Source organism: Serinus canaria, chromosome 1A (assembly GCF_022539315.1).
Source record: "Serinus canaria isolate serCan28SL12 chromosome 1A, serCan2020, whole genome shotgun sequence".
Lineage (NCBI taxonomy): Eukaryota > Metazoa > Chordata > Aves > Passeriformes > Fringillidae > Serinus > Serinus canaria.
In genome coordinates this window covers 39,072,313-39,085,685 of record NC_066314.1, presented here as the reverse complement: position 1 = coordinate 39,085,685, position 13,373 = coordinate 39,072,313, and the positions used below count along the sequence as shown (strand labels likewise).

General features: G+C 39.1%; 2 protein-coding genes across 4 annotated transcripts in view; one reads left to right on the top strand and one right to left on the bottom strand.

Annotated features, from left to right (window-relative positions):
* Positions 1-7,875, bottom strand: part of METTL25 (methyltransferase like 25) — a 45,984-nt gene extending 38,109 nt beyond the window's left edge. Inside the window, exons 1-2 of one of the 3 annotated variants that reach the window (XR_007776530.1) lie at positions 7,531-7,874; positions 3,582-3,746 (exon numbers count right to left, since the gene is read on the bottom strand). Coding sequence is in view for 2 of the 3 variants with exons in the window: in XM_050969689.1 (XP_050825646.1) it covers positions 3,582-3,746; positions 7,531-7,783 (418 nt within the window). In the remaining variant the exon portion in view is untranslated. Of the gene's footprint in view, positions 1-3,581; positions 3,747-7,530 lie in introns of all 3 variants that reach the window. The other 2 variants (XM_050969689.1, XM_030238414.2) reach the window with 2 other exon arrangements.
* CCDC59 (coiled-coil domain containing 59) lies at positions 7,826-13,161 on the top strand. Its single transcript, XM_030238607.2, has 4 exons — positions 7,826-7,993; positions 9,188-9,410; positions 10,187-10,286; positions 12,924-13,161. The coding sequence occupies exons 1-4, from the start codon at positions 7,858-7,860 to the stop codon at positions 13,083-13,085; spliced, it is 621 nt and encodes a 206-aa protein (XP_030094467.2). The 5' UTR covers positions 7,826-7,857; the 3' UTR covers positions 13,086-13,161.
* The last annotated feature ends 212 nt before the right edge of the window (positions 13,162-13,373 follow it).

Genomic DNA, 13,373 nt, shown 5'->3' with positions numbered 1-13,373 from the left:
GGGGAATTGAACTGAGCTCATAAGAAACCCAGCATTTTCTCGATTTTTCCCGAACCCCAAGGGATCTGCCTATTTCTTAAACATCTGGGGTTTTTATAATAAACTATTATGACAATACTTAAAATCTAATATAGACTCTCTGAACTGACAAAAGGAAAAATAGACTAAAAGACTTAGACAATACAAATAGCAGAAACAAGTGTTTGTCATCTCATTGAAGAATTTCCTTAACGTTAAAATTGTTAAGGTCTATACAGCATCCTAAAAAGCTCTCAATTTGTAAGCATATCAGGTTAAAGAAAAACAGACAGGAAAGAAAATTTAAAAAGAAAAAAGGTCTCTCTTTTTGTTTATGTTTGAACATATTTGTGTCTGGATAGGCTCATCAGAAAAAGAAGCAGAATTGGAACGAGAAGACACAGACATTTACCTCCTTGACACAAATAAAAGTTGTTTTTTCTCCAAAGCAGCACTGTCACTTTGGACGATGACCACATACTGCACCTCTACTCTTTTCTCTGTTATGAACTCCAAAGACTGAATGGGGTAATACTAGCTGAAGTACTATGTCAGAGAGTACTTAATCCAAATTAAGCATTTCAAACACAGTAGAAATCCAGAACAATTACCTAACTTACAAAAGCTGAGGTTCCAGACAGAAAAGGCATAATTTGTTTATATCTACATATATAATTTATTTATCACCTTAGCTACGAAAGCTTCTTAAGCACTTTTTGACTTCTTTGCCCACTTTCTGCAAGATAGCACACTGTTTATATTTCAGCTGAGGGAAAATGAAACCTTTTGGAGAAAATTATAGTTTTTGAAATAAATTTTATTTTTCCTGCTTTTTATGCAAAATTCTGATAGATTTTTACATTATTCTGAAAAACAAGCAGATATTACAAACTAATGCAAACAAATGTAGCTGGGGACTGTTCTATATTGCCTGCACAACTGAAAATTTGAATTTTAAAAAAATACTAGTTTGACTCAAACTGTGTAAATTCTTTCTGCTATCACAAAATTACTTTCTTAAAACAAATAATTACACATGTGTGTTTCCTTATTATGTCTACAACTGATTCAGGCAGAACAAATACTAATTTCAAAAAACATCAGAAATTCAGAGAACCATCTCCCTTTATGATGAAATAAAGATAGTGTGGTTTCAAATACTTTACAGAAGCAGCTTGGATATGATAGAGTAACAGAAAGCTTTATGCTACCAGTTTAGTTGGTAATGAAATGCTGCTCATTTCCATTGGGAATCCCTAGCATGAGAACCTGTATTCCATTTGAAGAACTGCTTTAACTCTGTAGTGCTGTTTACAGCTACATCTTTAGTTGTGAAGCTGAGCAAATTGAGGAGAGACTGTTTTTATATATGGCTAACACAGATGTTTTTAAGATCTCCTGTGACAGAGTGCAGGAGTCTTATACCCCAGAGACATGTGGAAATTCAGATACACCAGATAAAGATGTATAAATCCATAGTCCACACCATCTATACAGAAGCTTACTCAGGTGATTTAACTCCATGATCCAGAGTGAAACCTGGACTAACCATATACTCAAAAAAACCCTTCTGAGGAAAATGATATTCCAGCACATGGAATTTAAAGATGGATTCATTAGTACTCACTGCATGGCATTATTATTACCTTGGCCATGAACACACTGCAAAGGTGAAGCACTCTCAATGCATCCCTCACTTCTGGGTGGTTACGAAGCAAAGGGAACACCCTCCAGACTCAGAACTCCACTCTGAGTAGCTGTGTCCACAACATGCTTAAAATGTTCATGCTTCCCAGTTATTCCCAGGAAGGATACCAATAGATCTACTTTAAGATTGCAAAGGAGCTAGAGAACTATATAAGCATGCAAACTGTGGGAATAAGCTCAAAAGTCTGTTTGTCTTAAAAGAAAAAAACATATTAAAAACATCTGAAACATAAATGGAATTATCCTGATGCATATTTTTCAGAATATAAACAACACCATCATAAAGTTGCCAGTTTTCTCAGACTTACATATCTTTGAACTTGCAAGCTTTAGGATGCAAGGGAACAAACATATCTTCTGAAATACAGAAATTAGCTCAAAATTTCTAAAAGACCTCAAAGATCTCAACTTTCATTTGGCAACTTGCACACTATGAATCCCTTAACTGGTATTTTGCCTCTGCCAAACGATTACCAGGAACTTCAATTAAGTTAATTTAACTGGTATTTACTGCCAATTCAGCACAAAGGTTCTGAATTATAATTCTGTTGTACACATTTGGAACACATTTTATTTTTCCCAAGAAGTACAACTCAGAAGTACTGCAAAAATACGAATCCAGACCCCAGTTACCCAACCAAGCATCACTCCTGCAACACAGAAATCAAAATATTCAGCAATTGACTTATTCCTGATGCTCCATTCTGCATGACAAGAAGATGAAAGAATCCTCAAAGTTTTGGCTAAGAAAGTTAATCCAGGTATGAACTCAAGTACAAGAAGGTAGAACTAGAGAATTACAGAAAATTAAGAGGAACATGGGGAATGAGATATAGTAAAAATGAAAATAGTTAAAAAGCTAGTGGGAAAGAAAAGCAGCACACAGTTGTCAAGGAAGAAAATGGGTTTCTGATGAACTAAGGACATAAGGAAAGAAGCCAGAAAGTAAGAGGAGTGCACTACAAATCATTAGGAGTACCTCAGCAATGACATTCTAGTACTTCTAAAACAACCTGAGGAGCCAGCCATGAAAAATGGCAAAATTGGAAAGAGATCACTGCAGAAAATGGGAGAGATGCACAACATTTGTATAATGGTGCTATCACTTAGGATAAGAAATGTCAGGAGTTTTAATGCATCCCAGAGATAAAAGGCTCTAGAAGGCAAAGGCAGAGAGCTGCTCAGTCTGTCTCTTAAAAACTAATGAGAAATTTCAAAATATAGGGAGGCTGAGGACTCCACATTTCACTCCACATTTGCAGTGAAATGACAGCAGTCCTAGTAAGGATAAATGTCAGTTTATTATCTGATTCAAAAATTAAAATTAGGGTAAGATTCCAGTGCCCAACTTGGTGCCAATTTAAAAGTGTTTTAATTCAATGTCTTTAACTACAGAAAGTGGAATTACTTTTATTTTATCACATATAATTGGTGTTAGTCCCAAAAAAACCAGAATTAATATATTTTTTTTCCTAAGACATCATATATTTGCCATATTTTATGGTGATGCTTCCAAGAAAAGCAACTATGAGTAGCAACTATGATTCTTGCCACTTGGGGACAAGACAAAAAAGAATTAACAAAGTATCTCCTACAGCCAGGTGCCCACTTCTCTGTTCCATCCCCTTCAAAACCGAATCCCATGATGGGTCTATAGACACCAAATGCTCAAATTTTAGCAAGAGAATCCATTTCATAAACAAAGGCAATAAAGAAACTATCCAAGAACAAATGAAAATGGAAGTGAGGATCATATAGGAAAAAAATCCTCAAACAACAAACTACCCACCAAAACCAAAACTCTTTTATAGTCCTATAGTGAATAAGTAAACATTAAAATCCAAATGTAAATATACCCATTGCTCCTTCACTGTCTCCTTTCAGTGCTTCAAGCACATCTTCTAATGGGGTGCACACTCCAAGGTTGGACAAAGAATAATACTTAGCAGCCAGGGCAAACAAATGTACATCGACGAGCTTCTCAGAGTTCTCACAAAATGCACTGGAAAAGATGTCATCATCTGCACATAAAAGAAAAGGAAAAGATTTTTGTAAGCCGTGCTTAACAGCTCTCTAATACTGCTGACAGAGAACTACAGGCAATAAATACTTAGTATCACACACAACTGGCCATTTATCTTGCTTCCCTAAGTGGGAAAACTCATTATTTTTCTTCAGCTGCATTCCCCCTCCAGAACCAAGGTGAAATTTTGCTCTTAGTTGAACGAGTGTAAATGTGACAAAATCTGTTGTTTCAGCAGACCTACTTCTGTATAATTGACAAGTTAATTCAGTCAACATTATCACTTCTCTTCTGTTTACAGACTTGCTCATTAAACATGTCCTAGTCAGCCTAACCCACCAATATATGCCGCTAGATTTTTTTAAAGGAATGCAGCTGCTTAGTATATGAAATTTACAATCACTCAATTCACGTACTTCCCAAGCTGCTTTGTAACTGATGAATACTGGGAGAATTAAATTAATTTTTTATTTCCAGCCAGGTGTGGGCCAAAGTTGGATTCCAATAGTTTCAAAAATGTACATCTATTTTTAAGTGAAACATATTAATATGAATAATGTGTTAATTCTGAGATTATTTTGAATTGTCTAATTACTCTCTATTTTACCTAAAACTATTTGTGAATTCTACGTAGTTTTGCTAATAATTTTTATATATTTGTATTTATTTTCAATATATAAAAGGCAACCAGTCCAGCAATCAGACCATTACAAAAATTGGGAAAAAGTCTCCTGGCTCGTCTTTTGTGTCATAGGTAGATTTTGAGGAAGTATATACCTGGCAGAGTGGTTTTCCTGAATCTGGCATGACAATGGATTGAGCTGTTTTGATTGACCTCAGCTCTAATGCTCTTAATTTCCTTGCATGACCACAATGAAAGGTCATGCATATATTACAGCCCACTGAAAACAGTCCCAAACCATGTTAATTTTCACAATATGACACTACAAAGGCACAAGCACAGCAAACAAATTTTATATCTAAGAAAGCATAAATATTGTCTAAGCTATGACCAGAATTAACATGGTTTTGTTGTCCGCACAGCACTTCTTACTCCTCTCAGCTACAAAATCTAAAAAGAAAGCCACGTTTCTCCATAAACAACTTCCTTGTCTGAACAAATTTTAGTTAGTGTAGTCTTCATGAAGGGTAAGATTGTAACAGGATATTAGAGAGGAGAAATACAGACTGAAGCTTTCAGGAAGAAGGGGCAACTTTGCTTTACAATGTCTCTTCTGCAAGATTTATTACAGAAAGATAAGAAAATAGATGTGCTTTCACTTTTTCAGCAGCTGACATAAAATATAATCACTGTTCTTACAAATCTCACTTAACTGAAATCCAATGCAGCAATGCCCATGTTCTGTAACACTCCTTAATTTGGTTATCTGGTGGGAGAACATGACAGAACCAGCAGACTCTCATATAAGATCACCCCTAATAACACTCCCACCTAACTTAAGTTGTTGTCCCAGCCTGACAACTAAAAAACAGGAACCAACTGCACTAAGGCTTCTGAAGCCTAATTTCAAGCTACAGAATGGCAGTTGGTGAACTTTGCATTATTTATGAATATTAAAAGCGTTAGGTTTTTGGACATGTTTCTACTCTGGATGCTCACAAGAGAAAATCTAGCATGTCTTTAAACCAGTCAGTCTATACATTTGCAAACAAATCTTGAGAGGAAAGAAATACATGCCCCAAAGTTGGAAGTAATTTACAGTAAAATGTGAAAATACTTAAACACAGATTTGTCTGTGCCTGTGTCCAATTTACAGCAATGACATGATAAACAAAATGCAATATGGCAAATGCCAGCTTTTTGATGTATTCAAACCAGTTTCTGAACCTAAAAAGGGATCTTACATTTTTCTGTAGGGTACCAGTGAAAACAAGGGTTCCATCCTTCACATGGTCATTAAAAGGAAACGAGTTTGAAAAAGGAAGAGTAATTTCTGTTTATGTTGGGTTTCAAGATCTCTAATGGTTGGTTTCTGATCCCTAGTGTTATTGAGTTGCACTAATGCACTCAAATGAGCTATGATACTACATTTCTCTCTCTCCCTCCTAATTTTAATACAGGCTAGCAGTGCATTAATTTGCAAATATAAGTAGATGCTTGCAGGTATCTTCACTGAAAAAACTCATATTCTACTCTGAAGTATTTTCATCATGGGATTGGATGGACAGATACCATGCAGTAAAATTAGTAAGGTGTGAGCCAACAAATCAGCAAGCATATGCCCACTCCACTACAGTGCATTCTGTTAAATAGCACACTAGAATTTGAAAGTCAGAAAAAAGGGGCAATTCTTAATTTTTTATTGTAATTAGCAGAAACAATTCCAGCAGAAACCAAAGCAGAAATGTCATATTTTAGTCACAGAATGAAAGGTTCATACTCTTCAAAAGACGTGCTTAATTTTAGACATAAATTGTCTTTTTGTTCCAGTAATCTCTACATCAGATTCTGGAACACGCATGTTGAATCCGATTTTGAATTCTACAAAACAATACTCTGCCTTCCTGATTCTCATGCTACTCTACAGGCTACCATGTTTGAATCATTCCATGTACTTTCCCATAGAAACAGATTAGATCAGAGTAATTTTCCTTTACTGTTTTCTTTATGATGTTTGCATCTGGTAATCAGTTTTGCTCCAGCCTGTATTTACATTCAATTTTAAGTCCTGTTGCTCTGAATCAGTTCTGACTCTGACATTACCTGTCAAGAACATTTAGCCTGTCCTTGCTGCTTCCCAACACTTTTGCTGGCTGACCAGATAACTGTCTTGTTTCCATCTGGCTCTTGAAGGTAATTCATAATCCAGTGTCTTTTCCATACATAAATAAACTCTGTGGGATTTTCCCCAAACAACTCAACCTTTTAAAAATGAATCTCACAGTTAATATTTTAGAGGTCTTCAGATCCAACAGAGAAATGTCGCTAGTGATGTAGCAATTCACAGTTCTTCAATCTCTTTCTGAGTCCAAATCATTATCTTAGCTTGTCTTCTATGCCAAAAAAGCACACACTACTTACTGTGGAGCCTTCTCTTACACTCCACACTCTTTCCTGCCTGGAGTGCCATTTACCGTAGGATTTGAGAGCTAACGCAACGTGACAGATATCTACACTCCATATGCTTTGGCACGGCACTGACTTTTCTCAGCTAAGTGCTTTGTCAGAGATTTCACCTCGGATTTGAAAATGATCTCTCTGCTCGGGCTCAGTCCCCCCAGATACCAGAGCTTTCAGATGCTTCATCTTCATTGCCGTGCCCTGCCTGAAGGAGCATTACTGCTACGTTTCCCTCCTACTTGGGCTGCAGCACATTCAGCAACACAGCAGCCTAGCTGGCTTCCTCTGCAGTTACGTGAAAATTACTCAAAATATGAAGTGCTTCTTAAATAGATCTCGTCAGAAATAAAGCAGCTGCTTCCCGTGCCAGACACGGGCTGTTACAGACACACAGGAAAGCTCCGTTCAAGCCTTTTCCAGCTCTCCTCCGCATCTCCGGTTCCAACACTCTTTTAACTTTTACATCTTTCCACTCCTGGAGGTTTCTTGTATGTTTTGTTTGATTTGGGTTTTTTTTCATTTTAATTGTGTTCCTCAAGGCTCAATCACAGTGAAGGAATCTCACACTCTGGAGTTTCGTTTCCAAACGAGCAGGATGAAACTGACGGCAGGAGACGCCCCCTCACGAGCGGCACTCCCGCGAGCCCCGGCAGTGGAGCTCCCAGCCCGGCCGCGCCCCCCGCGCCCCGGCCCCACTCACCGCACGGAGCCGCCGCGCCGCCCGAGCCCGCCGCCAGGGGGCGCGCCAGCGGCCCGGCCGCGCGCAGCGCCTCGAGCACGGCGTCGGGGCGCGGCGCCACGAGCCGCTGCCAGAGCCCGCGCGTGAAGAACTCCACGGTGTGCGCGCGGCACAGCGGCAGCGCGCGCCGCACGAACCGCGCCGCGCGCCGCAGCGCCCGCGCCGCCGCCGCCGGGGGCGGCTGGGCCGGGAGCGCGCGCGACGGCCGCGACATGGCCCCGCGCGCGGCCCGTCGGTGCCGCGGCGCGGCTCGGTGACGTCATCTCGGTGCGCGGCGCCGGAAGCGCGATGGCGGCGGCGAGGCGCGATGGGCCCGGGCCGGCTGCTGCGGCGGCCAAGGGGGGCGCGGCGGCCCGCGGGCCCGGCCGAAAGCGGCGGTGGAGGCCCGTCCTGCTGCGCAGCGTTGTCGGCAGCGTCCAAGAGGGTGAGTCGGGGCCGCCGGTGGGCCTGAGGGGGCGCCGAAGGAGGCCCGATTCCCTGGCCCAGCTGCGAGCCGGCTCGACCCGAGCGTCCCGGCTGGGGCCAGTCCTGCCAGGCTCGGCGGGAGCTTTGGGCTGGCGGAGCCCGCAGTCCCGCCTCGCCCCCGGTGTTCGTGGCCCTGGACGCGGGGCTGGGGCGGCCTGTGTGAGTTGCAGCTCCCGGGGCTCGGATTGCAAACCCTGGGCCGCGTGGCGATGGTCTTCGGCTTCAGGACTCGCTTTGAGTTTTCTCCATAGAAAAAGCGTACATTTAACAAGAAGCATGCTTGAGGAGAGGTTCACATTATTGATAGACAATTATGAAGATGTAAAAAGGAATAGGAAAAAGGGTATGGCCTTCAGCAGCACTTTGCTGAAGTGGCAGCTTTGGAGAAACAGTAAAAGGAGAGGTTGAAACTAATTTGACTTCCATTTAGAAAATATTGTGAAAGTCAGTAGATCTTAAGCATTAGGAAAAAAGCATCTTCAACTTTAGGTTGATAAGTTTTCTTTAATAGCTTTTTTCTGAAACAGCTAATGTCTAAACTTTCCTTTAAACAGAAATGATTCTATGATGTAGCTGTAGAAAAGCTCTTCCTGGACATGTGTAGAGAGAAAGTAGTAGCAATAAATACTATTTAAGTGAAAAGACGTGAATTAATAATGTAGAGTGATCGGACAATTTAGTGACTTTTTTCTGTGTCACAGCTGTTGCACACTTCTGCTGCTGCCGCCAGAGTTATTACCAGTGTCTTCTTGAGACTGCTTTTAGGAGCTTATTTTAGAATCTATTTTCATATTGCTTTAAAAGCTGCCAAAAGTAGGAGTGAGGTGAAATGGTAGTACACCTTTTCCTGGACTCAAAAAGGTGGCATAGGTGCATAGTGGTGAGTGGGCATCAAGTAGCAGTGTTTGCAGTGCTCTCCCGGGGGGTTGGGCAGTCATTTTCAGTAAATTTCTGCAAGCTGCAATGCTGCAGTAGGGAGCAACCTAATCGTAGTGGTTCTTGAACTTATGACTGGTCCTTATTGAAATTGCCACACGTAGTGGCTTTTTTCAGTTTGGGAAGAAGACAGATGGCAAGGGTCCTGACAGCAGTTGAATGGTTTGGTGCTGTTTTAGTGCAGGTGTGTTTAACTGCCTTTTTCCTGTGCTTTCAGGACGAGGATTTGCATTTCGGAGGAAACAAAAGATTGAACGACAGTACAGGAGATTACTGAAAAAGAGAAGACAAGTGCATTCCCAGCAGGATGATCAGTTTACAGATACCTATCCAGAGCACTTGAAACATCTTTACCTTGCAGAGGAAGAAAAGCTTAAGAAGAGGCGCAGGACTCCAGATGATTCTGTGTCATCAGAAGAAAAGCTTAATAAAGCAGCAGAGTAAGTTTTCAAAGCATGTCTTTAAGAAAAGTAGTTCATTCCATCAGGAAAGGAATATTTTAGATATTAACAGTTCGCATGGACTTTAGTGGGGTGATTTTCATTTTTACTAAAAATGCTGCTATGTTACATTGCTTAAATATTTTTTCCTGCTGGTTAGAAAAATAATTGGCAGTGTAACGGTTTTGTACTTGGGACAAGGAGATGTCATTGCACAGTACTGCCACCAGATGGAGGTAAGAAGAAAGGAAATTTTTTTGGTTTTTTCCATAAGAGAGTGGTATTTCTAAATGTATGTTCTCATCTCTGCAGTTTCTCCCATGTGTTGGAACTAGAAAGAGAGGATGCAGCTCTGAGCTAGTATGTTCAGGTTTTCTAGCTATGAGGAGTTTGAATGATGGGCAATACTCTTTTAGGCAGTCTTTAAGCTTAAGGGAACATCATCCACGTGAAGATACAGCAGATAAAGTGTATGCATTACTAACAGTTGTGTTCACTCTGGTCTTTGGTACATTTGGCATTGAAGGAGTTTAGTTTGTTATGTTTTCTTGCTGACTGCTCATGCATGGCCTGGCATGGTGTTGATATCATGTAAGAGTAGTGCAAACAATCCATTCAGGGTAGAAGGATGAGTGCTCTGAAACCTGTATTTGTAATTAACTTCACTGACAAAAGCAGTGGAAGACTGTGCTGTGATTCTGCAGTGGCTGTGGTATCTATGGTTATGTCTGTTTGATGGTACTCAGTGTCTCAAGAATGTGTACTTTTCCCTCCAGGTCAGTTGGGACTCAAGAGAAGTTTAAAAATAAAACATCCAATCAGAAGGCAAAAGAAGAGTATGAGAAAATAAAGGCTGAGCATGCTAGAAAGAAAGAGGTAAATCTTAAACAGAGTTATTTCTTGATTTTAAACAGAATCTAGATTAATACCATTTCCACCTCTCAGTCTTCCATCTGAACCCAGGGAAGACCACAGGACATGTTGGAACTCACTCTTGCAGTCTTTTTCAACTTGACAGTGGTATTCAGGTACACAGGCGTTCAAAGAATCATTTTCTTTGTTCTTACTATTTTTATCTTGCAGTTGCCCATAGCAGGATTTTATTATGTTAGTTGGTACATAAAGAAGAGCTTAGAGCTTGGTCTGCATACCCCAGTGGATTATATTAGCCCTCTTAAATTTTGTAGAAGGGAAAATAATAACAATACCATCATCTTGTGATGAAAAATGAAATATGCATCCTGTTTCTTAGGGCATTATCATAATGCAATCTTCATTTTACTTTTTTATGTACTTTGACCAACAGTGAAACAATCAAATTAATAGCATCCACTGTCAAAATTATTAGTCATTCCCTACATTTGAATTTAATTTGCATTATTTTATTGGAATAATTACAGGGCATATTGTAGTATCATCATTGTCAATCAGCTCACTTGAATTATTAATTTGAGAGGTCCTTATTTAATTAGTTTTTTTCTCTCCCAGGACACTCTTTGTTGTACTGTAAAATGGCATACAGTGTAACATTGTAGAAGTTGTGTAACTTTCTGGTGACATACTAAATTTCAGTAGCTACTGTATAAATATTGAATATATGGCTGTATAAAAGATACTGTTTCTTCAGCTATATTTAGTTTTATGCAAGCTGATCTGTGATTCTGGGTGAGTTCCATGGTTATTCAGCTGATGGCTGCTTTCTTCCATATTAGCTGCAGATTGTGTCAAAAGAAATTAATGTTTTAACCAGCGTATTTAGAGAAGATGAGAACAAGCAAAACCCCAGCAAGATTGCAGGGAGTTCTCTTTGAGCAGCACATAGGAGTTGCCTGAGTGCAGATGTTAGCATTTTTGTTTTTATTAAAGATAATTAGGCAAAACAGGAGCTAAGTGCCCCAATAACAATAATCATTTAGGTGGAGTACTTAGGTGGAGCATGATGAAAAAGTAAAGTATGTACTTCATTGTCATGTGTTTTAGCAAACACTGGATTTGTTGTTATTTATCTTGGAAAGAGAGATAAGCCTAAAGACACAATTTTGGCCTCCTCAAAGGCCTTTTTTGGCCTAAAAAAAGCTAGTATTTAGTAAAGATCAGCAAAAATATGAACGTAAGTAACAGTTGTCTAAGTGAGATGAATGTTCTTGCTTTAAAGTAAGCATTTGGTTGGTAGCTTAATTGGATGTTGTTTACAAGAATATGTTGAACAACAGGAAAATTATTAGATACAAAGTGAATTACAGGTAAGTTAGATCTGATGCTGCTCTGTTTTTTTTAAAAAGAGGGGATAAATTGTTTTTGTTATTATGGTAAAATAAGCCAAGGATTCTGAATGGAGAGAGGTTATCTGTGCATATTTTTCCATATGCGTGTTTGTTTGATTGGAGTTTTTTTCCTAAGGCTTTTTAGATTTCTGCTTAGAAATCTTTCCTTGAGTTATATCCTGTAAATTTTATATCAGAGAGCAATTCTTGCTAGTTTTTGTACATTACTGAAGCCATCTATGATGTGGAAAACAAAAATATGATCCATGTATTATCATCTGTTCAGGCATTCTGCAGAAATGCTTGCCTATGTGATCAGCATGGCCCTGCATTTCAAAGAATAAACTTGATGAGAAGAAATTATCCAAATGAATTGAAGCGGTCTTTCAGTCTGATTTGTGATGTCTTGCATATTTTGGTAGGATGTGATATAAGTGAAGTAAGCTGGTTATCTGGCTTCTGGATGTTTGCCCAAATTACTGAGTAAAATCACAACACTGGAGAAGGGGTTGTGAGATCTTGGATAAAATCTGAATGTTACAATGTGGTGATTATATATATAGTGTTAATAGTCCATCTGTATGTAGTTAATGCTCCATTAGTAGTTTGATTGCATGTGTGCTCCATGGAAGGTTTTACAGGTAAACATTTGATTAAGGTTTGTGGTTTCATTCCTTCTCTCTTAAAAGTAAAGACAGTCTGTGTTGCTTTAAAGAGAACAGATCACTAATAGTTTGGTCTGGATTAATTTCCCCTAGATAAAGCTGTCCTAGCATCACAAACCTGCCCAACACGTGGTCCAGATAGGTCCCATACCTGTCCCATGCAGAGGTGTCCAGTATCCTAGCACATCTGGATTGGCAAGATATTTACATGGGAGCTGCTGCATCACCTTTTTCTTTCTTGCACTCAAGAGGAGAAAGTGAATTTTTTGATAGTTTGTCATTTAGGGAGAGTAGTCAAGGCACACATTTCACAGAAAAGAAGTGGAATACATTGCAGCAGCAAGCCTTACTGTAGGATGTTCTGCTGAAGAAAGCTTGGTTCTTGAAGCTTGAGGCTGTATAATTTGTTCTGATTGCAGTATGTGCTGAAAGAACATCCTGATTCAGCTTTAGAGGAATGGTGGTTCTATTGGCATTACAATTCCTAATTGCCAGTACCTATACAAAAATGAACTTATAAATAGCTTCACAGTCACAAAGGGTTTGTAATTGTTTCATAATCTTGCATATTTATTTAATTTCAGGAAGCAGAAAAAAGAAGACAACAAAGAGAAGAAGCTCAACGTTTGTACAAGAAAAAGAAAATGGAAGCTTTTAAAATACTGAGTAAGAAGACAAAGAAAGGACAGCCAAATCTAAATTTACAAGTAGAATTTCTTCTTCAGAAAATACAGCAAAATACATAACCCCTGCATATATTTAAGTTAGCTGTGGACATTTTATTATATTATGTTTAATAAATAATGTCTTTTTGCTTCCATATTACTTTTGTTATTGCCTTTATTTATCTTATCAGTCCAGTAATGACATATTCATCCTGAAAATATGTATTTTATGCTGAGAGTGAAAGGGATTTGGTACCTTGAAAATGAATGGTCTGTATTTTTATACTTAAATTCTGCTAGCTGTGTGACATCTTGAATTCAAAGTTATTGGCTGTAGCACCATGAATCTAATTCTGACCATGAATCTAA

Bases quoted from the DNA above. Each gene is read 5' to 3' on its own strand.
- CCDC59 (XM_030238607.2), top strand. From the start codon at position 7,858: ATGGCGGCGGCGAGGCGCGATGGGCCCGGGCCGGCTGCTGCGGCGGCC. The intron at 9,411-10,186 runs GTAAGTTTTCAA...TTTTCCCTCCAG, and splicing joins AAGCTTAATAAAGCAGCAGA to GTCAGTTGGGACTCAAGAGA. The intron at 10,287-12,923 runs GTAAATCTTAAA...ATTTAATTTCAG, and splicing joins AGCATGCTAGAAAGAAAGAG to GAAGCAGAAAAAAGAAGACA.